This window comes from Psittacula echo (genome assembly GCF_963264785.1).
Source record: "Psittacula echo genome assembly, chromosome: 1".
Taxonomy (NCBI): Eukaryota; Metazoa; Chordata; class Aves; order Psittaciformes; family Psittacidae; genus Psittacula; species Psittacula echo.
In genome coordinates, this window is record NC_137735.1 from 99374969 (window position 1) to 99400442 (window position 25474).

Sequence of the window (25474 nt, forward strand, 5' to 3'; positions counted from 1 at the left end):
AGCCCCACGACAAGAAAACTACAATATACAGCTACAATGCTTGTTACCGGGTAGTTGCAGACCGCTGCTGATGTTGGTTTTTCACGCTTACGCTATTTACCCGAAGCTGGAAGTGTGCACCGGGAAAGATGAGCACACAGACCCCTCAAACCCCTCCGTTTACTTGTGAAAACGAAGAACTAAGACAAACCCCAAGTAACACACGGTTCAGTTCCTTGGCCCCGACCTCTGCCCTCATGGCCCTCTCCAGCGGGTCTGCAACTCCCGTCAGGAGTCACCCCGAGCTCAGAGCGACCGGAAAAAGAGCAGCGAGGACGCCGCTGCCTGGACCGAGCCCCCCACAGCCCTGCTCGGCCTGGCCCGCTCCGCTCCTCATGGCCGCACCCTCCCAAGGCCAAACACCAGACCCAACCGCTGCTGCTGCGGCAAGCGGGCTCTGGGGGTGCCGCTGCGCTGACCGTCGCTCCGCCCCGCGCCAGTCCTAGCGCCGCCTCCCCGCGGCGGCCCCTCCTCAGGTGAAGGCTGGCACCGCCTCGCGCCCAGGTCGGAGCCCGGAAGCCCCGGGGCCGTGGCGGCAGCGGCCGGGCTATGGCGGGGTCGGAGCTGCGGTGGTGGCTGCCCGTGCTGCTCCTCTTCGTCTTCCCCATCCCGCCCAACGCCGTGGCCCTGCGGCTGCTGCTGAGTGCCGCGCCGCCCTTCACCTGCTCCCAGCCGGTAAGCGCGGCAGAGTCGGGAGTGCTAGGAACTCGGTGGTGCCGGCCGGCCGGCAAGCGGCGGGACCGGGCACGGTGCTGGCGGCGTCCCCGCGGGGCTCGCAGCGGGTGGGACTCGGCCGCAAGGCTGGCGAGGCGACGGATTCCCCCTTCCGCCGTGTTCCGCGCCATCAGCGGCCGCTACCCGCCGGTGTGCCGGGGGGCGGGCAGCGCGGGGCCCGGGCAGGGAAGAGGAGACGGCCGGGAAGTTGGGATGAGGGAGCGGCTGTCCCGCTGTAGGGGTGCAGGACTCAGCGGGGTCTCCTTCTCCTGGGACATGGATTGTAGGGTGGGGAGCCCGGGCCCGTTCGGCTCCTTGTCGGGCGGGGAGCAGTAAGGACTGTGGGGCCGGCGACCCGGAGCCGCCTCACTGCCGGCGTTAGCCCTGCGTCCGCAGGCAGAGCCTCAGGCTGGTGAGCTCTTCCTCCTTCCCTCCCTCCTCCGTCCGTCCATCTCGGAGCTGACGGCGAGCGCCGGTCCGAAGCGGTGCCTTAAGGCGGGGGGAGCTGCCCGGGCAGGAGGTGACCGCGGAAGGGACTCCTCTGAGCTCTCGGCCCGAGGTCGGTGACTGTTTGGTCCTGCTGCCGACCTTACCCGAACACTGTGCTGCTCGGATAACCACGGATCCCTGGCTTTGTACGGTTTGGGGCTTTATTGTGGCTGATGTGGGCTGTATGTATCAAAGCAACTGTATGTAGCGCACAACTGCGTTAACTTCACGTTAAACCCGAATTCTAAATACCGCAGGATTAGCCTGGCCGTGTTGCTGACTGCCAGGAAGCGCCAGTTGCTAACGTCTGTGAGGGACCATGGCTGGAGCTGAGGCTGGCAAAAACTGCCTGAAGTTACTGCGCAGGATGTGAGTCTTTGCTAATAGCTGAGGTTGCCTAATATCCTCAATGTTTTAACCTGTTCCTTGCAGCTGAGGATTTTTTAGGAGAAAGCAGGGAATCTCTGCTGAAGGAGTAGGTAAACAAACATTATGTGTACTTGAAATCTTGAAAAGGCAGGTTGCTGGTTGTCTTTTCTCCCTGGGAAACCAGCCAGAGAGGATATAGATTGAGAGGTGCAGATGTGGTGTCTGTAAAAAGTGAACTAACCAACCTGAGCTAACTTTGGCACCCCAAAATATTAACTGCTAGCTGGTCTCTCTCTTTCTGGAGGGTTGTTTTGGTTTTGTTTGGGGTATTTTGTTTGTTTAGTTGGGGTCTTTTGTTGTCTAAGACACATGTAAAGAGTATATAGAAGGGGGAAGACATCTGACTTGCTTTTTGTTTCTGTTAGCAGCAGTGGTGTATGCATAAACAGGATAATGGACAGCTGTCTTCTAAGCTATACAGTTTTATATGTCATAATGCACTCTCATAAGTCTAGCAAAGCAGCCAGTCAGATGGGGCTGTAGACATACATCAGCCTAAATGTGTCCTTTGGGATGAAAGCTTCTGTAATCTTTTCCTGAACACATTTCCTAGCCTTTGTCTATGCTGCCTCCTTTCCTAATGTTTGATCGTACACTTACCCCTGTTTCACCTGACCTCTGCCCTGCTGCCTTCACTCCTATTTAAAAATACCCAAGAAAAAGGACCTCGTCTGCAGTTTTACTTTAGGCTGGACATTGTGGAGTTACAAAATGCAGAATCTTAGCAAAGGGGAAAGAGGACATTACAATATTGCTTAGGCATTTAACAAAACCATGGGTAGCCCAAACATTTAGTCACACAGAGCTTGAGAGTAATACATTATAGAGTTTCTGTGAGTCCTTGGATGCTTGGGCTTTGACTGACTTTGTCTTCTTGGCTCTACCTCTGACTTCTTAGGGAACTTGAACCATGATAACATGGTGAGGGGTTCACCAGTACACAACTGACTTTGACCGAGGAAGTGTGTTGCTCACAGTCTGGGTGTGTTTGTAGATCAGTGAATGTGTAAGCCTGCACTTTGGCTTTTTCTGTCAATAAGCCATTTTCTAAAATGCAGGCAGTATTATGAAAAAGGAGCTGGCTTAAATCCACAAGCAGCCTGTTTAGAAGCAGTTGTGAAAATGCTGACACAAACAGGAAGAAGTACCATCAACTGAAGTTAGGACAGTTGAAAACAATATCCCCTTCCCTTTCTGTCAGTTGCACTGTTTTTGGAGGATGATTCAGTAACCCTGCCAATGAGTGACAGCAGCATGGTTCAAAAAGAAAGCTGTTGCTGAGCACAGTTGGTGAGACCCACTTCCTTTTTTAACCCACCACATTCATGCTGCTGTTGTTGAGCTTCAGAGTAGGTCAGGGCAAGCAACAGTGGTTTTTTTTCAGCAAGTCTTTCATGTGGTGGAAGCTGTTTTGAAGATGGAGTGGTGGAGGGAAAGTGTCATATCGATATTGGTAGACACCTGTAAATTGTGAAAGTAAAACTAAAGGCTCATTAACAGCTTATCCTATTAAAATACCAACAAATGCACTTAATGGGCCTTACTCACCACTACTCCATCAAATCTGCTCAGCTGTAAGGCTCAATAGCACAGCTGCAAATATGGTTCCTTTTGGTAACTATTATTTGAATATGTCATCTGCAGGGAGGTAGGTTTTGTTGTTTTGGGGTTGTTTTTCTACATGCAGGGTAAAACCATCCCACAGCTTAAATATCCATCTGGTGGTTCGCCATCAAGTCTTTAATCAGTGTGTGCAGTCACTAGGCCATAACTGTTTCACTGCATGGCATGCCTCAGTGTCCCAGAGGAATGCAGTGTTTATAACCCTGCCATCTTTAAGGAGCTGGATAGGTGTACATAGTTTGGCTTTGAAATCTGTCTTGCTAGCTTGATGGATATTCACTAAAAGTCTCTGGAGAAGAATTGATGAAACAGCTCTCATGAAGATGAGCAATGGTGGTGCACCTGAGGAAGACTTTTCCTGGTCCACCTTTACAAATCAGCATATATAGCCTTGCTATTGACTGATTTTTCTCATTCTTCTCTATGGCATCTTTTTGCCATGGAGGATGTTACCATAAACCGGAGTCACGCTTAGTGCTGCTAGAATGTTTCTGGGCTTCTTGGCACAAAAAGGGTTAGTGATCATAACTATCAAACTTCAGCATTAGGTTAGGAATCAAAGCTATGAAAATATGATTTTTAAATGGATTTTTGTGATGAATCTTCAACTTCTGAGTTTGGCTTTGATTTTGTTGAGAATGTATTTGAGGGCAAGAGAAAGAACTTAGCGACTACAGAGAAAAAGCTTAAATCAAAACAATATTGTAAAAGATAGTTGTTTCCTATCAACCTTAAACAAATAATCTTTCAGCAGTTATTCCTGTAACATGTTCATGTCCTGTTGATCTCTGCTTCTTTTAACTCAGGAATCAGGAAAGGAAAACTGCAATAAAGTTCAAATCAGCCAAACCTCAGAAGATACATAGAATGGCTCACAGGTGAGAGGTAGATTTTGGAAAGCTGGAGCCCTTCCTGTTCAGCATCTGCTCTTTCGTTTGAGTGCTGAGGAAAACTGGATACTTGCCCAGCTCACAGCCATTTCTTGCAAGTTACCACAGCATCCTGCTGCAGAATCTTGACCTCTTGTTAATTTAATTGCATTATTATGACTGGTGCTGCTAATCAGTTTCCTGTTTTATTTCAGCTTCATATGATTCTCCACAGAATATGGTCTGTTCTTTCTTTCATGTCAAAAGCAAAAAAACTCTTGAGGAAAAAAAAAGAGTGAAAGAAACAGTTGCTTAGCTTTCTGTGAAAATATGGCAAGTAAACATGAAGAGTTGACTGTGCCTGTCCTGCTAATACTAGTTTTAGGCATCACCTCACAATCATCTTGTTCTCATTTATGCCTCCCATGTCTGTACCTTTGCTTGTTGGGTTTGAAAGGCACTAGGAAGCTGGTGAGAGAAGAACATCTCAATTTAAGCTCCTTCTGTAATAATGTGCAGAGCAGTTGCCTGGCTGTGGGCTCTATCTTCTGCTTTTCTGCAGAGTTCTCCTCCTTCTCCCATTTGCCTGCTTGTCTATTGTGTGCAGACTGACATGTCTTGATTCTGTCAATGCTTCTTACGTGCTTCTAGCTCTATGTGGGTGAGCAGAAACAACCATCGCTTAATTTTATTTCTATTGTCTCATCTAAATTTGTGCTTGCTTAAGTAGGGAGAGTAGGTTAAGTACTTCTGCTGACCACAGCTTTGTTAATGCACTCTGAATGAGCCAATGCATCAGATAAGGCTTTGGGCTGGTTGGACCTTTAGAAGGAAAAACCTTCAAGTATTCCCCTTGGTGCTGAGGAGGTAGCCAGTGCAAATCTGGAAATAGGTGGCTTACTTTACTGCAAAACCAACTTGCTTGTGTTGGTTGGAGTTTTGGGGTTTTTGAATATTTTTCCTGGCTTTTGGGTGTCATTCTCTGGAGTTACATTGTCTTAGTATAAAAGTATGTCCTCAGCTACAGCCCAGTCAGTTCACCTGGGCAGTATCCAAAAAGGCAAGTGAGGGTTTTAATGGTGACTGCTTTCTAGGTATCCTTTGAGGTTGTTACATCTCAAGCCTGCCTTGTTGCTTTATGTTCTCTTTCTGTTACCTTTGCTTCCTTATGTCGATAGCGATGCCTTCCCAGATGGATGATTGTTCTTCTGGGCATTTTTTGCTGTTAGGTTATCCCTGTAGTGCTTTGGGGACTGGGAAGGGAATGGACCAACAATTGAGCTGCTGCAGACTCCTGTGTGGTGGGAGGTTCGCTCCCCCCCTTCTATGGTAAAACTGCTAAATTCTTAACTAAATGGTGGCAGCTTAAAACACTCCAACATAGTCTGCTACACATAGAAAAAGGTTACTGGCACAGCAGGTAAACAGGCTAGTGTGGGACAGGGAGAAAACATTTGTAGATTAGCCTCTTGAAAATCCTGAGTCAGGGTGGGGAGCGGTGACACACAAACTATTGTTTGAGCCCATAGAAACCCGGTATTGAAAAGTAAGAGATACCTTAATTGTCAAGTTTTAGTTCTGAATCCTACTTAAGCTGACTGATAGTTCCTGACTAAGTTCTTGGCTTTTTAACGAATGTCAGGGCACACTCTCATGGATGCTGGGAACATCATTGTGAACACTTTACCTGAAAGAATAGGTCTGGAGGAAGAGAGAATCCATTTATGCGCTTTGCTGGTTCAATACTAATATTGATCATAAAACAAAAAAGGGGAAATGCAGCACTTCTTCATTTAACCGTGTCTTATCTGCTAATAAACAGAAACACCAGCACTCAAATGAACGCATCTGTTGCTGCTCTTCAGGCAAATAATGCTGTATAATTTATATAGGGGTTTTATCATTGTGCAGTTTACAGTAATTACTGATACCTGCAACAGAACAAGGACAGAAAGACTCAGTAGTAAGAGATAGGTTTTAACAGAAATCATTAAATTGCAAACAAAAAACGATGGTGAGTAGTCAGTTATTTTTGTTGCCTGTTGTGGGTTCACCCAGCCAGCAGCTCAGCCCTACGCAGTCGCTCACTCTGCCTCAGAGGGATGGGGTGAGAATTGGAAGGGAAAAAGCAAGAAAATTTGTGGATTGAAATAAAGACAGTTTAATAGGTAAAGCAAAATAAGTAATTCATTCACTACTTTCCATCAGCCGGCAGATGTTGAGCTGTCACTAGGAAAGCAGGGCTTCCTCATGTGCAACACTTACTTGAGAAGACAAATGCCAAAACACTGAATGTCACCTCCTTCCTCTTCTTTCCCCTGAGAGATCAACATTGTATGGTCTGTGATATCTCTGTGGTCAGTTGGGGTCAGCTGTCCTGGCTGTGCCCCCTCCCAAATTCCTGTGTCCCCCAACCTGTCTGCTTGAGGGCATTAGTATAAGAAATGTAAAAGGCCTTGATACTGTGTGAGCACTGTTCAGTAATAACTAAAGCATCCCTGTGTTATCAACACTTTTGTGGTCACAGATCCAGAGTACAGCATCATGCCAGCTGCTGTGAAGAAAATTAACTTCATCCCAGACAGAACTACTGCACCTGTTTGTGCAAGGGGCATTGTCAGGCTAAGTAATTTTCCTAAGAAAGTCTGATTAAGCATTTGAATTACGTTAGGAGTAAGGTTTTGGGTTGTTTGGGTTTTTTACTATCTTAATCTGCTTTTACATACTTTAGTTACAAGGGAACACAACCTGATTTGGGAGGTAGAAAGTTTTGTAACATTTCTATTAATTATACTTGTAGACAATTCTTCTTAAGCCTGATGGGATCTAAAATACTCAATGGAAGATTTGTCTGTAGATTTGGCTGCAATAATTAGATGCAGGATACTTGTGAAATTGCAGTTCAGACTAAATTGGTATTTATATTTAAATTGATCAAGTTGATTGGCCTATTTGTGGCTGGTTTGAGCTTTTGAGCACAACAGAGACGAAAGTGAAATGTACTTCTTACATGTCCTTACATATTGACATTAAGTTCATAGATTTATTTTGCTGTTGTTTATGTTAGAGCTCCTCTGCGCCAGGCAGGGCAGTGCTACACAGCTTTTGGGGCTGCCTATCCCAAAACTGGCATCTAGCAAAACCCTGTTTGGGTGTTTCCCAAACAACCAACAAGTTGTAAGTGCCACAACCTAGCAGTGAGGCTGGGAATCCAACAGTGAGTTGAAAACTTCAAGATCCACTGCAAGAATAAGGAGGAAGACAAATGATTTCTGCAGGTGACTTTCTTATCCTTGGAGGTCAGGGGAGAAAGGAACAGAGTGGGAGAAGGGCAAGGAAAGGTTAAGTGTGATGCTGTTCATCCCACTTCCCTCCTTATAGATAAAAAAACCTGTTTAACAGTGAAAAGTAATCAGAATATTTGTTCTGACTATGGGATGTTGCCTTAGTCCTAACGTAGTGCACCAAAGATTGTTTCATTTTGAAAAATACAGCGTTGCTAGCTGGCTGGTCAGAAAACAGTTCTTTGCCAAAGTTCAGTTCTTAGGCAAAGTATCATATAGATTTGTGTGTACTTAGAAGTTAAGGGTGGCCAATAAGGCAGATTCCTCCCTTTGGTTTAAATATTTCCTAAATGATAATGAAGTTGGTCAATATTACACAAATTGGGTGTTGCACTGAATCTTTTTTTTAATACACCTGTATCTTGAGTATGTTTGTAGTACTGCTTATTGGAGTATGGGTGTGTTTCTTGTGAAGGGTGCCTGTAGACCGGATTTATACCTGTGTATTGTTTTGACTTGTGTAACAAAAGCCTGCAAGAGACTTTCAGGTTTTATGATTTTGTCTGAGCATGAGGAGCTGAATGCCAAATCTGCCTGCTTTTGCTCAAGGCTCATAGGAACACGGGTGCATTAGCTGAAATATGAGCATTAATGTCCAAGGCATTTTTTTCATAGTCAGTAGAACTCTGCTCACATGTGAAATCAGTTGCTTGGAACAACTTATATGATATCAGACTTCACTGATTGCTTATACTTTATTTCTTTCAAATAATAGAAAGCTTATTGATTGATGGGGTGTTTTGCCTTCACTAGGACTTCTTTAAAGGTAGGGTACAGTTCTGCCCTGCTACAAGCAGACAAAAGCCAGCACAGCTGTGAAAGAGCAGTGCCCACTTTCCTCCTCAGGCCTGGTGGTACATTCCTAGCCTCTCCCATGCAAAAAGGAGCAGAGGTGCAGAAAGGCAGAAGCTCTGGTTCACAGCTGACCTTCCTTCCTCTCCTTGAGTCAATTTCAGGCTATAACCAGGTTTCTGCGTGGTCACAGCCATGTTTGTGCCAGCACAGGGCAGGCTGCAGTGCTGGGGTGTCAGTGAAGGGAGGTTTATGCTGTGCCTCTGGCAGTGATGCTGTCTAATGCTATGCTCAGCTTTCCGTGCCACGCCACGGAAAAGGCACAGTTGGCTTTTTCTAGCACCCATCCCTGAAAATGTAAATACAAACTTGCAAAGCCACAGCTACACCATTAATAAGCCCCAAATACACTTGGAGTTGACCTTAAGTTGCAGAGAGATTAAAAGCCCTGTTGCCTTGCCTTCTCCACTGGAATGAATTCTATTGTGGCAACAGTGTGACAATAATATCCATCTTTCTATGCCAAGGCATAGGAAATGAGTGGGAGGAAACCTACCCCTTATCTTGATTTACAAAGTCAGTGAAAACTTCAGTGATTTTGCATCATGTTAATCAAGCAAACTTACATGCTTTTTTCTGGTGACCATGGGGTCTTCCCCTATAAATGAAACATACCTGGGGAAACTAGGCAGAGCCCACGTAACTTCTGGTTGCTTCTTTATGTTCAAGGCATCTTTATTCTGAAAGAGTTTAACACTGATTATTTTTCCCATCATGGGTTGCCTCTCAAATTCGTTATTAATTGATGTGATGTTTTGCCTTCATTAGGACTTGGGGGGGAGGGGGAGGAACAGTTTATTTGCTAGGAAATAAAATCACCATATCCTACTTTCAAGCCTGGCATTTACCAAATGTTGTCTTTTCCCTGCTTCTTATGCGGCATCAGGAAAAAGACCAGCCGTAACTGATGCAGCCTTTCTGTTCAGGGGTGCTCTGCAGCAGGCAGTGTGAAACCCAGTACTTCAGTGTCAAACCTAGCTGCACAGAGCTTGTGCTTCCAGTCAGATGGGCTTAGACCTTGCAGGCATTACCAGCGTGATCACTGCTGGGTAGCAGTAACTTAAAGCGATGGTGTTTAAATGCTTCAAGCTGTCTTTCATGTCACACTGTTTTCTATTTTCACAGTCCCGGATTTTGGCAGGGTTTTACTACCATCATCTTGCATTTTTGCTTCTCCTCAATGACTTTCCATTATTGCAATTGCTACTGTTGCATATGCAGTTCAGGTGTGCACAGGCTTGATAACCCCGAGTCCTTTGGTTTTCTGATTAATAACTTTGTGTGATGCTTGCTGATGGTTAATTCTTCCAGTTTGTGTGTGGTGTTCACTGAATTATTTTCTTCCTGCCACCAAGCAGAAGCAAATTGCTGTCAATCCAGTTTCTATTCTGAGAGTAATATTCTTGTTTCTTTCCCCCACAGGATTTAAACTGCCTTGTAAGAAACAGTAAGTAATATTTTCCTTCATTGTGGTTTTCTCATTAATCATACAGCAAGTTCTTCCATCTAGAATTGGAGAGATAGGAAGTGAAGCACTGCTATCATGCCTTGCTTTGAAAGTTTTCAGTTTGATCCATAATCAGCTCTAGCTAAAAGAGGAATGGGAAGTTAAGTCTTTCTTAAGATAGACTTGTGGGGTGGGTGGAGCACAAACCAACTTGTTAAGTTTCTATTTAAAGCTGGTAAGTTTTTAAAGAAATGGGAATTTTAGGACAAGTTTGTCAGTAATGTTCATTACAAGCTATTGTATCTATGGTAGGACTTGATGAAAAGTTAACATATGAACTAGAATTAAAAGAGGGGTATAAAGCTGAAAGCAATTCATGTAAAGTACTGGGCATAAAGTCCATTGAATTAACTTAATCTTTAAGGACTTTTCTAACCTGAATGATCCTATGAATTGGAAAAGGACTCTAGAGTTACTTGAAGTCCCTCTGAGGAAATATATTGGATGCGTCAGGTGTACAGGGTCAAGTCTTAGCAATGACATGCACAGGAAACACTTTAGTATAATTATGGGTAATGTTCTCCATATGTCCATTTGGTACATAGAGGTGTCTGGATCTCGCTGCAAAACATCTTGGCCTTCCTTTGCAGTCATTGTTATAAGCAGACTCCTGTCTGCCTCAGTGCCCAGCCCTGTATTGTACTGGTACCAAGTATTTTTGTAGCCATGCTTACCAGATCAGGGAGATGACTATGCTGAAAATAACCAGGTTTAAAATTTTTTTGGCAGGAGAGGGATTGAGTAGGATTGGATTGGATCATATTTCAAACTGACAGGTTGCCATTGGAATACAGCTTGAAAACACAGCTAAGCCAAACTACAGCTCCACCGTTAAAATGCCATCTTATTTGAATATTTGGTTTAAATTCTGCCTAATTATTATTTTTATGCTGTAGGGGAAAGGTTTTCCTTTTTTTAGTGCATAGTACACTCTTTTCTGAAAGGTACTTTAATCTTGCCAGATTTTCTATAGCTCTGTTCTGGTAAATGAGTATTTGAGGATTGTCTGGTTACTTCCTAAACCTAAAATCATGCTGTTACAAGAAGGAATAGTGCCCATTTTCCACTGTTCCCATCACTGACCCAGCAAAAAAGACTGAAAGTGTATTTGGCCAGAGGGGACTGACCATCCTATTTTTAGTATGCTCTGATAAGTCAAATGTCTTACAAGGGTCTAAGTAGATCATTTACGAGAGGCATAACAAACAGTTGTGGGAAACTGAACTCAGATGTATATTCAAATTAGAAGTGATTTTTTTAAACAAAGTAACTATTGGAACAATTTCCCTGGGTATCTGATGGACTTCTTAATTGTTTCAACAGCAAGGTATGGGTTGCTGCAGGAGATACTGAGTAGGCTTACTTGACCTTAGCCTGACTATATTGACTGTGATAATTGCTAATAGATTTTAAGGAAAAGGGGAAGTGTAACTAACTGGAATGAGTTTAGAATATTACAGGCAATTTTGAGAGTACTTCTGTGCTGAAAACTGCCTTAACTGTGAAGCAGTCTGTCACTCAGTTTTGCCCTCTGAATAACCCTGACCCAAAGGGCAGACCATAATTGCAACTAAGCAGAGCTTCCTCAGCCCCATTCTAAATGGTGGTTTTTATTTGCTGGACAGGTACCTGCATGGAAGTGAGCTGGCTGCAGGTTCGCACATGGACTCCTTCTGCTCCAAGCAGTCTTCATGTCTCTTCTGACATTTTCCGTCAGATGGATGGAAAACTGCTCCCTGTGCTTCGGATAGAATGGAAGGTGGCCACAGATGGTAAATGGTGGTTTAATGTGAATATGGAGCAGAGGATTTAGGTGTGGTCTAGTAAGGACAGGGAGAACAATTATGACTTGAAGTCTCTTACTGATCTAGTTATGAAAGCAGACCTCTGAATTTGGGAGTTTGGCTGCTTCATTTTGTTTGCTTTGGGAGATGCTGTTTTGATTTTTCTTGATGACTGAATTGGGGCTTTGGGCGTGCTGGGTATTCAAGAGTTCGGAGTGCTTCCAGTAGTATGGGATAATGACATTTAAAATGGGTAAAGCAGATAAAAATGGAATCAGTGGCTACACTTTACCACAGCATTGAGGGAAGAATGGAGGTTTGCACTGCAAGCATTGCCTTTTCAAGGCATAGTGATGAATGCAGCAGTCAACATTCAGGAGAATTATATCTACAGACTGAACAAAAGAGAATCAATTTGATAGTGTGCAAATAAATTATGTACTGTTAACCCAGTGCAAGTTCTTCCCATTTCAATTAATCTGATCCTTGTAACTTAGGTTTCCTATACATACATGTCTTGATAAAGGAATAATTACCTCATTGCTGGAGCCTAAATGAGTAATAATAAAACAGATTTTCTCACTCTCCAGATATCTTTGAATGTTTCTTGGTGTGTGATGTTTCCTTCCATGCTCTTGTCCATGGCTTTGCACTGATTCAAGACAGAATTAAATGTGTTCATTTCTTCCTTCTGCAGGGCCTTGTCTGAGGGCTGTTTATCTCGGTATAGCTATTGTAGTGTAGAAGCAGGTGTGACTTGGGGTAACCTAGTAATTTTGTGTAGGTATGGTTATAAACTTTCTCACTGGGACCGTCAGTACCAAAATAAAAGCATGTTCGCTTTGGTGCCCAAACTGCATGAAGCAGCCTTAAGAGGCAGAGCTAGATGCAACACTGAACTTCTGGAACTGTCAGGGTGTCTGGGTGAATGAAGTTGCCATCTACTCTGCCCTTTCATTTGCACAGATGGAGCTCTTGCCATGCAGGACAACCTTTAAGCTGAAAGTGCTGTTAGTCAACCCTGCATGCTCACTTCCCATGGCCAGTTGTCTTTGTGTTAGGACCCCCAGTGCGTCAAAGAAGTAAGACTGTGACAAGACTAGCCACAGTGGTAATCCCTGTGGGGGTTGCAACCTCTACACATGCAGATGACAGAAAAACAAAGATATATTTCTCTTTCCCTGTGTCTGCAGCTAGCATCCAGTATCTCCAAGGGGCAGAGCTGGCTGTGATGCAAGTGAACAGCAATCAACAGATCTGTGCCCAGTTTGACTTTCAGAACAACTTGACACTTCAGGTCCGTCCGGATGGAGGACGGGTGAGTGCAAAGGGCTCTAACCTGCTTTTTTTAGTCCACGGATTTGTTTCTGCTTTCACTGTCATACAGCAAGGTTATCAATTAAAAAATACAGACTCTTAGAGTTGATGAAAACAATCAAGATACTGGGTTTGAGACATGCTGTCATTTCCACTTTGTTTTACACTTGTGTGTAACTGTGCACGAGCTGCTTACTTGGTGTCTCTTTCACTTTTCCCATTCGTCAGGTTTTAAGAATTGTTGCTTTCAGTCCCTAGCACTTGTCATCATTCCGGATATTGCTTAAAGTAAATAATTGTAGGAGGTTTTGCATTCTGTTTGGCAGCTGCACCACTTCTAGCCTTTTTAACTCAACCTTTACTTCCGCTTCTTTCTTGGACTCTCTTGATATGGAGGAAAGCGCCAACCTTGGAGGTGGTCCTTCAACTTACACTAAGTCTAGGAAACTCATCAGAAAAATGCTGAGCATCCACAACTCCCCATATGAACAGTCTGAGCTGCATATTTTAGCCTAATCTCCTTTCAGTTTAGAATGTAATTTAGTCAAAACTCCACAGAGTTGTTTGCCATAAGACTGTTGTATCAGATCAAAGATCCAAAGAAATAACTGTACATTCGTCATTCCAGACAGAAGGTTTTGGGACAAACCAAGCACTAATACATTTAATATACTTGAGTTCCATTTTGTTAATAGTCAAGCTTCAGAAAAAGTGTCATATGGATTGAGTGAACATAGTGGAACAAGTCAGCCAAGTTAGCTGTTACTTGCAATGTTGTTATAGAAAAACATTCTTGTTTAAGTCCTTGTGAATGTGTTTTGTTTTCAGTGGAATTTCACTTTTGACCGTTTTGAAGTGGAACCTGGCCAGACTTACCAAGTTACTGTCTACCATCTCCCCAAACTGGGGGTAGTTGGAGACTACAATTACAAGTCCACATCTCTCACAGTGCCTGGTAAGAGATGTCTAGTTTACTCTAGGTCTTGAGTTTAAGACTGTTCTGTGTGTATGTAAAAATTTTCCTATAACTAAAAAGAATTTTTGTTGTTTTCCCCAAAGATGTTGGGCATCTGCAGTGCCCTCTGGCTGCACTGACTGCTTTGTAAATGTTTGACACTCAATACAAAGCTTAAACTGTTCCATAATTTTCTTTTTAACTTGTTTATAGTTGTCAACATGATTTTATAAAATGGAAAAGTGTGTGGTGTGTCAGTCAATGTGAGCTGGAAAAGGAGAGGGAGCACTTGGGTTTCAGCCCTCTTACCCTTTCTTATACCTGGTCACTTAGAGAACTTCCCGGCTTTTATCCTCCACTGTTCTTCAGAAACCTAATGCATTGTGTCAAGCTCAGAAGTTGCAGGGAGCTTTGCTGATTAGAGCTTAGAGGTGAATTACAAGGGCACTGTAAATATTCCACCATTGAAAGTGGAAAATTTAAGATATGCAATGGGTTTTTTCAACTGTTTAAGCAGAGAATTGTGCCTTTTCCTTTGTCCAAACCTGGGAGAAGAGACATAGTTTAAGCTGAAACTTGTAAATCCCACACTGCAGAATGTTAAATATTGAACTCTGGTTTGGACTGATGAAGATTCCAAACAGCAGGGCCAATCTGCTAAATGAAGCAAAGAGAATTATAAACTTGGAAAAGTATTTTATGATCAAGAAAGATTCCAGCCTCATAGTTTGCCTGGGGCAGAGTGCTTTTGGAGGAATCTATTGCTGTGGCACAATCACAAGGCCCAGAGATCAATATGAAGTCTTAATTCTACTATGACCCTCTCTGCACATGTCTTACATTAGCAAGGGTTGTCAGCTATTCCAGTTACAGGTATTGTTTGTTTTCAGTCTTTTTCTTATCAATTATCTTTGTTCTGGAAAAAAAGAAGAAGGCACCGTAACATCACAGGGGGTCTAGTTTACACCTTGGAAACAAATACTATTCTGCTGCAGTATTTTGCTACTGCATTGACAGAAGGTCTCCATCAAGGAGGGTTTGGTTAGGTGGTGTCTGGCTTCTGATAAGAAAATAGGCTTTTTTTCCTAAATTGAAATACAGTGTTTCTGACTAGTCACTGGTTGTCTTTCTTGCAGATTGCAAGGACTCTCTGATGAAAAGAACCATCCCGTGTATAAACACAGGTAAAACTATCTGAGCTAGATGTTGTGAATGAAGTTCCACAGCATCACAGAATGGTTTGGGTTGGAAGGGATCTTAAAGAACATCCAGTTCCAATCTCCCTGCCATGGGCAGGGACACCTTCCACTAGACCAGGTTGCTCAAAGCCTTGTCCAGCCTGGCCTTGAACTCTGCCAGGGATGGGGCATCAACAGCTTCTCTGGGAAACCTGTTCCAGTGTCTCGCCACCCTCAGAATGAAAAACTTCTTCCTAATGTCTAATCTAAATCTCTCTTCTGTCAGCTTAAAGTCATTTCCCCTTGTCCTGTCACTACATAAGCTTGTAAAAAAAGCCTTCTCCAGATTTCTTGCAGCCCTCTTTAGGTACTGGAAGACTCCCCAGAGCCTTTTCTTCTCCAAGTTGAACAAGCCCAACTCTCTCTGCTTGTTTAGTTTGAATTCCTTTAACTGAGTTGTTTTTGACTGGGTGATTTTCCTTAGCATGGGAAGCTGAAGTTTCTGGAGCCTTAGGCCACAAGCAGCTAACTCTCACCTAGGTAAAGCTGAACTTAATTTAGAACCTGTGCTTAGTTATGTAAATGAAGGCCTTGAGACCAGTGCAGATTAGAAGATAAATGAGTTGCATCTGTTAGCAAGGAGCAACAACCAGAGAGATAAAAAAAACTAAATTATGGCCCCCCTCAAGACAACAGATGAACTCGGTGATGGATGAGGAGAACCAAAACTATTGGCCCAAGAGGCATGTGAACAGTACGTGATGGTCAGATGCATAAAATGTAAGGGTATAAAAACCCAGGAATTTCTTTGTCCCTCCCCAGAGGCACCTAGTTGAGCTGTTCCTGTACTGCTCAGTTATTATTTTTCTAAGAATCAGATAGCTGAAAGACATCTCATAGGATGGAGAATTTTCTTTACCGTAGACATGGGTGCTCTATTGAAATATTTCTGACAGTTGAGAAACTTTGGCATATCTGCACTATTTCCAGGCAGCTTGTGGGAGCCCAGGATCCAAGGTAAAAGTCTAGATGATACAACTCTGCTTGTGAGCTTTAACCCATGGATGGAGTCAGCCCGATACCAAATTCATGTGGCCAGTTTCCTGGATGAGAAGAAATGTAAAATGATCACACGTGATTTCACTGAGGTACTTACCTTCCTAAATGATACGTTCTGTGGTATTTTAGAGGAATGTTTCTTTAATGATTGCTAAACAAGGACTTGCTTCCATAGAATCATAGAATAGTTTGGGTTGGAAAGTACATTAAGATCATCTAGTTCCAACCTCCCTGCCATGGGCAGGGACACCTCACACTAGACCATGTTGCCTAAGGCTCTGTCCAGCCTGGCCTTGAACACTGCCAGGGATAGGGCATCATGATGTAGAAGGTGTAACAAACGAACTTGAACAGCAATTTGCAAGGAATTACTTTCACAGATTTTTAATTGCCTTTGGAAAGAGGAACTCTTGTTTCAGGAATTTGGTGGATAAAAGATAAAAAAGAGGTTTTATAATGCATAGGGCAATCTGTAAACATCTGCAATGAAACCTGCAATTTGATAGGTGACTCTCTGGGCTCTATTACCTTTGTCAAGCCAATGCCAGTGGGTTAAGACTAAATAAATCAACAAAAATGGAGGTGCAAAATTTCAATAAATCATTTAAGTAGTTTATCAAATGTGATGGCAGCAGGGGAGGGTAATGAATTATTTTTTGTTTAGATCAAGAATGAGTGGGTTTATAACAGATGTTTCAGCCAAACTGAGAATAAATTCCTCTAGATCTTTCAGTCTGTGTTGTTGAGAAGCTCAAAATAGATCCAGAGTATCTTCTGACATAGGAAATGTTCCCCTTCAGGCATCCAAGGGAGGAAAAATGCTGACTATTTGGTACCAGTCCCCACCCTTCATTGTGGGAGGGCAGATATATTGGCATCCAGTTTGTTTAATCTTTCCATTCCTTTCACACTTAAAACCCTTCATATTGCATCCACTGATATGTACTACATTATGACTGACACAGCTGGTGTGCATATTTCCCTGGTAGAGGGGAATATACCTCATTTTGGCGTACGTATTGGCTAGTCATTGTGAAGAATATTTTTAGATTGTATACAGCAGGTAACAAGGGCAGCTTATTTGCCTGTTCTAGTGTCAGAAGTAGCAGTGTTGACAGCAGTAATTAGAGGAAGCTTGTTAACGCTTACACATTAAATAACTGAAGACATTTACATTGTTAAGAAACTGTAAGTTTAAGTTAACACGTTCGCAGTTATACAGTGTGTATCCTTAATTGTTTCCTGTTACCTGTGCAACTTTAGCCTGCTGTCTTAATTGTATTACCAGGTCTGTCATGCCAGACACCTGCAGTGATGGTGACCAGACCATTTATCTGTTTTGTTCTGTGGGCTTCTTGTTCCTCTCCTAAACAGAGAAGAAATTCCTGCTGCTTTGGACCACTCCATATTCTTATGTTGACTCCTTTTTTTTTCCTGCTTTCATTTAATTTTCTTCCTTCCCCTGTAACTTACACCTGATTTCTGCAGGGTGGACTACAACAGCAAGTGAATGTCACTATCAAAATAGAGAAAAACATAAGAGCTTGCTGCAGCTACAAAATACAGGTAGGATCTCGCCCTTTTCCCTGTGTCTTTCCTTCACCCGCAATGCAGTGAGCAGCTTAGGAATGTTACGGGGGTTTTGCAGAGTGTTTTGTTCTGAGATTCACTAATCCTTAATTATCCATATCAGGGAAATTATTGTGGCTGAGAGAACAATATTTTTTGTATAAGTATTCTCTGTAGACAGTAGTTTTTCCTTAGTATAGGGTTGCCAAATTGTAGACTGTGGAGGGGGAATGGCAAGTGTTCAACCACAGGAACTTGCTGCTTTCTTAATGTACTGTAGAAATCTTGATTGATATTGTTTGCTGAAGGGAAATGGGAATTATGGGTCCTTGTGCTAAAATATAGGGAATATTGAAGGAGGGGGGAGATAAAGTGGAGTACAAATTGCTTTTAAGAATAGCTTCTGTTTTCTGAATTTATTTCAACTGCAGATTCAGCCATTTTTTGCAAACTGTGGCACAGACTGTCTGAGACACTCTGCTTTCATCCCATGTTCACCAGCTCCAAGTGAGAACTCCTTTTCTGTAAATTAGATTCCCATTGTCTTACAGATGAGAGCTGATCTTTTAATGTAACTCTTGTCTTTTGCAGGTACAGACCCACCAGGTAAGAAGTTCTTCCAGTACCCTGAAACTCTTTTTCTGCTGCTCTTTTCCTGTCATATAGAATACCAAATGATCCTCCCTAGGAATGACCCAATGGGCAGGAAATGTCTCCTTGTAACACTGAGCTCAGAATGAATTCTGTTAAAAGTTTCATGATTTCACCATAATTTCACAAGGCAAGTATTTGTATGCAGCGTGAACCTTAAAGAGCAATTTTTTAAGGCATACTTCACTTGCACAAAATTCTTTGAGAAACAGTTTTGACAAGAAGAGGCTTAATATAAAATACTTTCTGTCACTTTGCTCAGTGTTAAAAAATTTGCATAATATAAAACAGCTTTGGAGATAATAGCTTGCATATATTCATTTTTATGAATATCAAGATAAATCATGTGCATAGTGATTTGACATCTTTTTTTGGCTGCAACGACACCTGGAAGGAGTTAGTTTGCCCAAGATTTAAAAAGAAAAACCCCTGTAGATTGAAAAAATACATTATCCAAAATGGTGGGGATTTTGTTGGTTTGTTGGTTTTTTTTTTAAGATTAAGATGAATTACATGAACAGGCAGGACATGGGAGGCATGCCTGTCAAAGCTGGGTAAAAATTGCTATTTAGAGGAAGGTTATTGATCTGTGTTTTCAGTGTGCTGCACATATGGTTCTTTGTGGGACAAGTTTATGGTGTAGAGCATCATCATGAAAGCAGGAATTTGGTGTGAGAAGTGACTGTGTTATGTTGTAAAGGGGAAGTGCTGGACTATCTGTGGTTTTAGGCAGAGCCAGGATCCTTCTCCTTTGGCCCCCGCTGCTTAAGAAACTTCTGTTCTTTGGCGAAGCTCTATTTGTTTATAGCAATGTCTGAGCACTATTTTTGTACTGCAGGCGATATGATTATATGGCTCTACTGGTGTATCACTGGGATCTGTGTGTTACTGGTGGGATCAGTCATAGCAGGTGTAATATATATGACCAAAAAACTAGCAGGTAAGACTCATACCAGCTAGGAAGAAAAAATTCAATGCTAAAAGTACTTTTTTCTACTTCTGTACCTATTCTTATTCCTGTTTTCTTCCTTGCTATTCTGATGTCTTGCCACTGAGATAATGTCTATATAAACACTTTCTTCTCTTTTACATCATAGGACTTGTAACATCCTAATACCATCCACATAGTTAAGCAAAGTCTTCTTTGGGTTATGCACTGATACTCCGTTTTCATAGCACTTCAGAGTTTATGAGGCAAAAAAGGAACTTCATAGTTCAGTCCTTTGTTTCCTGCAGATTGCTACAGATATCTTTTCCATTTACTTTTCTCCTGTACTGCATAAGAGTTCTGCAGGGCAGAAGCTTCCTATTTGTCCAGATTGTAATCTTTCCCCTGTCTCCCAAAATCTGTACAAAGTTCATTTTTATGCTATTTTGAGCTTAAATAATGTTTTTCAATTAAGATGTAAGAAGGGAGACAGAGCACAGAGGTTGACATTGAGTGGGTTGGAAAATTGGGTACTTAAGGGCTAATTCCTAGTCTTTTGTTTTGCAACCATGAAGCCCTTATCACAGGGGAACTGTGCAAGTTGCTGGTTGGTAAAAATGTAGTGAAGCACATAGCAAAATCTGCTGTAGAAAAGTCTTTATTCATGTTTTTTATTAGGCTTCTCTCTCTCCATGGTTTTATCCCTGCATAGTTAAAGATTATGGGGTTTTTTTAACTTGCTGTGTGGAAGGTGTTGTCATTTTAAGGATGTTATCTTGTTTCATGTTTTCAGAACTGACAGTTACTTTCTCTTCCAGGACACTGGCGAGGGAAATGCAACCACAATAATTTGCAAACTGGTAAGACGTCCTGTCTGTGTTTTAATCGAGCATGTGTAATGCATTCTGGAAGTCTCACACAGTTGTCCAGAAGGAGCTCTCATAGGCTCTACCACTCTATAGGTGCTTCTCATAACCAAGCAGTATCCTTAGGATCTTCCTGTTGAGCTAAAACAAACTTTGTATATGGAATTTGGAATGCTATGTTTGCTTAATGGGAGATAATTGCTTTGTAAAGCGGTGAGGCTTTTGATGCAGTTGATGCTGTACTGGCAAAAGAAACTCCATTAATCATCTAAGCCATAGCAATATCAGATTGTTTTGAGGTGGGTGCATTTGGCACTCCAGCAGGGAATATAGCTACGTTTGCAAGCCTCTTGAATCTGGTGTGTTGTTTTTGCATGGTGAAATTCCACGAACTCTTCAGGCATTATTATGAATTACAGCTTCACTGTCTGGACTTTTATATTAAGTTTGTACAGTGAGATGTTGCCTGCATATGATGCCACAATAGCTTCAGAACTGGTAGTTCCTATAACCTTTTGTTTGTCCTACGTTGCACCATTACAGTTTTGGGAATGTGGCTGAAATGAACATGGTTTTGTCTTTCAGCAGCACCATATACTGACCTTCCTCTGCCACCGTTGAAGCCCCGAAAGGTTTGGATTGTGTACTCTGCTGATCACCTGCTGTATGTGGATGTGGTGCTGAAGTTTGCTGAGTTTCTGATGACAGTCTGTGGCACCGCTGTAGCCTTAGATCTGCTGGAAGATCATCAGATATCAGAGTTAGGGCCATTACCGTGGCTTACTCGGCAGAAGAAGGAAATGGAAGACCTATCTTCTAAGATCATCATCTTATGCTCACGCGGCACCCAAGCCAAATGGCAGGCTATGCTTGGGAGTGAGCCTGTGTGTCTTAAGCAAGATCAGCAAAAGCCAATGGGGGACCTGTTCACCCCAGCTTTGAATCTGATCCTCCCAGATTTCAAGAAGCCAGCTTGTTTTGGAATGTATATAGTCTGCTATTTTGAGGGGATAAGTAGTGAGAAAGATATACCTGATCTGTTCAACGTCACATCCAGGTACCAACTGATGAACAAGTTTGAGGATATTTATTTTCGGATTCAGGATCTGGAGAAGTTTGAGCCTGGGCGCATCCATCGAATCCAGGAAATCACAGCTGATAACTACATTGATACCCCTAGTGGGAGGAAGTTGAAAGAGGCAGTACAAAAGTTCAAGAATTGGCAGACTGAGCACCCAGACTGGTTTGAGAGTGAAACTATCTGCTTGGATAATGATCAAGAGTCTCTGTCCCTGAACAGAGAGAGCCAGGTGGATTCCTTGCTAAGTGAACCAGGTGGAATTGTGAAACACCAGCTGCACCTACGGGAGCCTGACCCTAACTGCTCCTATGTCATCAACCTCCACATGCATGAAGGTGAAAGTGGAGGCTGTAAGCTGCAACCTCAACTTAATCCATGTGGGGATATGACTTCTCAGACTGTTGTCCTTCCTATGGATGAGGCTCCGCTAGTTCAGGTAGTAGAGCCGCTCTCTTCCATGGAAGATAGAAATATACTTGGCCAGCAAGTGCTGAGTAATGAGGACTGTATGGAAGGAGTTCCTCTTCTGGAGACAAGCATTCCAATGAGGAATAACGTCATCCTCCATGATGACTCTGAAGTTTCAGCAATAGATGAGCAGAGTCCTGCAAACCTCTCTGGTAACTTGAGACACCATCTGAATGGACTTACGTACTCTCTTTATCAGCAGAGTGTCATTCCTTCAGAGCCATTTCTCTGCCAAGAGGAGGCTGACAAGCAGCATCAGTTGGTCTTTGATGATCAATGCAAAGACCAAAGACAGTCAGTGCAGTCAGACCAGGGCTACATCTCTAGATGTTCTCCTTTGCCTCCTGATGACCTTGTGGAGGAGGAGGAGGAGGAAGAAGAGGATCAGGAAAACCAGGTGGTCTTCCATGAACTCTCTGCAGAGGTCTTGAACAGTCTAAAGAGCCTCCAGCAGCAGCTGTTTTTCCAGGACATTCAACGGAGCTCTGACTGGGAGTGTCCAGCTGAGGTGATGGACACTGGCCAGTCTTTGGAGGACTGTTAGGCTCTATCTGGAACCTGCTCCATTTGAAGTACCAGAATGGAAGGTGGTACCATGCATAGTGCTGAAACTGCATTTCCAACATCACCCTTGTTCTCATAAATGACTTACTGGTAGGCTCTCCTGTCTGCTGCTAGGAGACAGGATCGTCCAGCAGACTGGTAATGCTGCTTCCAATAGCTGAAGAGAAGCAACAACTATTAGCCACCTCTGTGAAAGAACAGGCAGGAGTTCTGTTCCTTGGGGAAATGTGTTACATTGAATCCTCACTGATGGATGGCAGTGGCTCATCTACTTGTGCCTTCAAAATGCCCTACAGCTGTACTGGTTCTATTGCACTGGATAAAAGTCACGGCCAGAGTTTGGAAAATAGCTTTAGATAACATGGCAACATTTACATTCCCATTTTAATACACCTCTTAAATAGCTTGTTGTAAATACTGTGTTAAAGATGTGTGCCTTAAACTTTAGCTAGGTTAGGGCTGTCTCTACCTGGTTGATACATGTATCTAGAGATTTTTAGTTTTGCCACTTGTTCATTTGCAACTGCATTTCCATGGCCATTCAGAAATCAAATGCAGTAACTGAGCAGTAAGCAGGATAAACTTTTAAATTAGGAGTCTTCATAACTCTTCCTACCTCCCTACTGGGAGGAATGTGCCTGAAAACCAGCAATAGGAGGAAGGGGAGAAAGAGGGGATAATGGACCAAAAACTGGGATTCGGGCTTCTCATGCAATTATATAAGATACACAGTTATAAGAAGAATCGAGCTGAATAGAGTTACTGAATCAGGAGAACCTGGTGTATTCCCTAACGCACTGCTGCAGTGCTATTTGCCTTTGGATATCTTAGCACCAGGAAGACTTGAACTGAAGATGTGGGTAGTGACACACAATTAAGGAAATGAAGGACTATTCTGGAGGAGGAAAAAGTGTAGCTTCAGCAAATGGTTTTGAGTGGAGATTATAACTAAGTTAGGGGAGGCTGAGCTAAAATGAGTGTAAAATGTATTTGTATGGGTATAAATTCAAGTGCAGGTAGTTTAGGTTAACGACTGTGAAATACTTTATGGACAAAGGGTTCATCTTCCAGGAGCAGTGATGGTAACTGTATCGGTTCCAGTGGCTTTAAAAAATTGGGCTCAATACACCAGTAAAGCTTGTTATCTGTGAGTGATTGTATGTTGGCCCATGTAGTGCTGGCTGGGTGGCGGACTAGTTGAGGCTGGTGTTTACCCTGTTTGTTATCACGGTGTCTGCAGTTCAGCCCACTGGGTAGCAGCCTGTGAGATGTAAATAGATCTAGGCCTTTCTCCTTTCAGACAAGCTTGTCATCATCCTGTCCTTACCAGTTTACTTGTCAAAAAATCTTAAGACTTTTATTTCAGCTTTTTAAAAACCTGGTATCTCAGAAGATAATCTGTATTATGTGTATTTTGTAATTTTATTTGTTTATAACTTGTGGTTTATTGCTTAAATTAAAAAACAAGAATACTTTTTGGATATATTTACTCAAACACCTCCTCAATTCCACCTAACTCCTGTTAGTATTCCTTGCAGAAATCTGAAGCAAAACTGAGAGCCAGAACTTGAACTGGCTGACAAGTGCCAAAGCATTCCTGCAAAGGGTTGTGGCTGTATCCAGTTGAGTTGGATACAGCTGAGGGCCCTCATGTGGGGAAGTGCATGCTTCTTCAAGTGCATGGGTGTTAAAGAAGGGAAATATCTGTCATTTCTGTGCAGGGCTGCGCCATGAGGCAGGACTATTCAGACAGCTTGCTGTCTGTGCCGCCAGATGCCTAAAAAGACTTAACAAAGGGATGGTCCCTGCATAGATCCAAACTGAAAACTGGGTGCCACTTTCGTTTCCTGTCTGTACAGGAGCTAACCCCCCAGCGGCTAAGCCAGGGGCAGCTGTGATCTCAAATGTGTCTCCAGCAAGAACCTCGTTCTCAGAATAACTGTCATCTTGATGATCCCACTTCTTAAAGTTTCTTTTCTCTTGCAGCAATTAACATGTAAATCTGATATTTTTTCTCCCATGAGCCTTTTTCAAGTAGTCTGAATTCCTATGCATCATTTAAATGGGAAGCTCAGAAGTGTCATCTGGATTTTCTTGCCTTAGTCATTCCCTTCTCAAATAACTCCCGTGGTGGTACAGCTTTTAGAATTCACTTTCACTTGCAAGAAGTTCAAGGGAAAAATCCGGATGCTATTTTGGTGATCCAAAGTGAGGAAATCAAGTAACTTCAATGCATCTGTTGGTCCCTGAATGCAAAATTGAATAGCCCAGAAAGACTCAAAGGAAGGAAATAAAGAGCAAAATCACTCACAAGTTTCTAGTTTTATTCTAACAATCTTGCTTTTTAAAAAATACAGGTTCTGATTAATGCTAGGGGGATGCCAAGTGTCCACTGGCCACAGGCCTTCTCTCACTTCAGTTTCTCCTCCTGGGAGTAGTCATCTCTTTTGTCAGGATAACAAACAGAGAGCAATAACATGCTAAATGGCTGAGTTGTGTTAAAAGGCTTGTAATGGAATCCCAAGGGGTGTTATGGCACAACATCATTTGGCAAAGTGTTACTGACCTGGAGCAATAATTTCAATGCTGGCAGGATAAATGGTTGGTGTGCAAGGTGCATCAGGTGAGGTATTGTTTGCACTTTAATGGTGCCACTGTTACTCTCTTCTGCAAACGGATCTATTTATGAGGCAAAGGGTTTAAATAGAAGCGAGAGCTCAATTACCAAAGGGAAGGGTATTCAAAAGGAGGAGCAGGCTTATAAACAAGACATTGAAGAGCTTTAAATGTTTCTCTGTAGTAAGTAATTAAGTGGCAGCAGAGCTGCCCTTTTCCTTGCAAGGGGGCTTCTGTACCGCCAGCTACTACAAGAGCTTTACACTCTCCAAACAGCACATTCACTAACAACCTAGAGACCACGGCACTACGATGAACTCCTTTTTCTACAAAAGATTTCTATGTAACGGAAGCATCATTTTGCAAGGCCATCTGTCCCAGCCAACCTTTGCATCTATGGACAAATCTGAACTGTGATGTCCCTGTCAATCATTTGTATATGCCATGGCTAGATAAACTTCAAATATGCCATTTTCTCAATAATGTCCTAACTGGAAAAAGGCACTCACTGTTGAAACAGCAACTTTGTTAAGCACTATGAAAGGGTACTGAAGTAAGACCCAATAATTCTG

The 25474-nt window shown here is 42.7% G+C and overlaps 1 protein-coding gene across 1 annotated transcript; it reads left to right on the plus strand.

Moving 5' to 3' along the window:
* The first annotated feature begins 552 nt into the window (after positions 1-552).
* Positions 553-23896, plus strand: IL17RA (interleukin 17 receptor A). The gene is made up of 12 exons (XM_080634970.1): positions 553-714; positions 9782-9806; positions 11492-11638; positions 12844-12968; positions 13796-13922; positions 15059-15106; positions 16091-16248; positions 17648-17725; positions 18160-18235; positions 19188-19319; positions 20126-20167; positions 20759-23896. Exons 1-12 carry the CDS (start codon positions 589-591, stop codon positions 22264-22266), a joined length of 2592 nt encoding a protein of 863 aa, XP_080491096.1. The 5' UTR covers positions 553-588; the 3' UTR covers positions 22267-23896.
* The last annotated feature ends 1578 nt before the right edge of the window (positions 23897-25474 follow it).

What these genes read in the sequence shown, in the direction of transcription:
- IL17RA (XM_080634970.1), top strand. Translation starts at nt 589, where the DNA reads ATGGCGGGGTCGGAGCTGCGGTGGTGGCTGCCCGTGCTGCTCCTCTTC. An exon ending in ATGGAAGGTGGCCACAGATG is followed by an intron (nt 11,639 to 12,843) that starts GTAAATGGTGGT and finishes CTGTGTCTGCAG; the next exon opens with CTAGCATCCAGTATCTCCAA. An exon ending in TCCGTCCGGATGGAGGACGG is followed by an intron (nt 12,969 to 13,795) that starts GTGAGTGCAAAG and finishes TTTTGTTTTCAG; the next exon opens with TGGAATTTCACTTTTGACCG.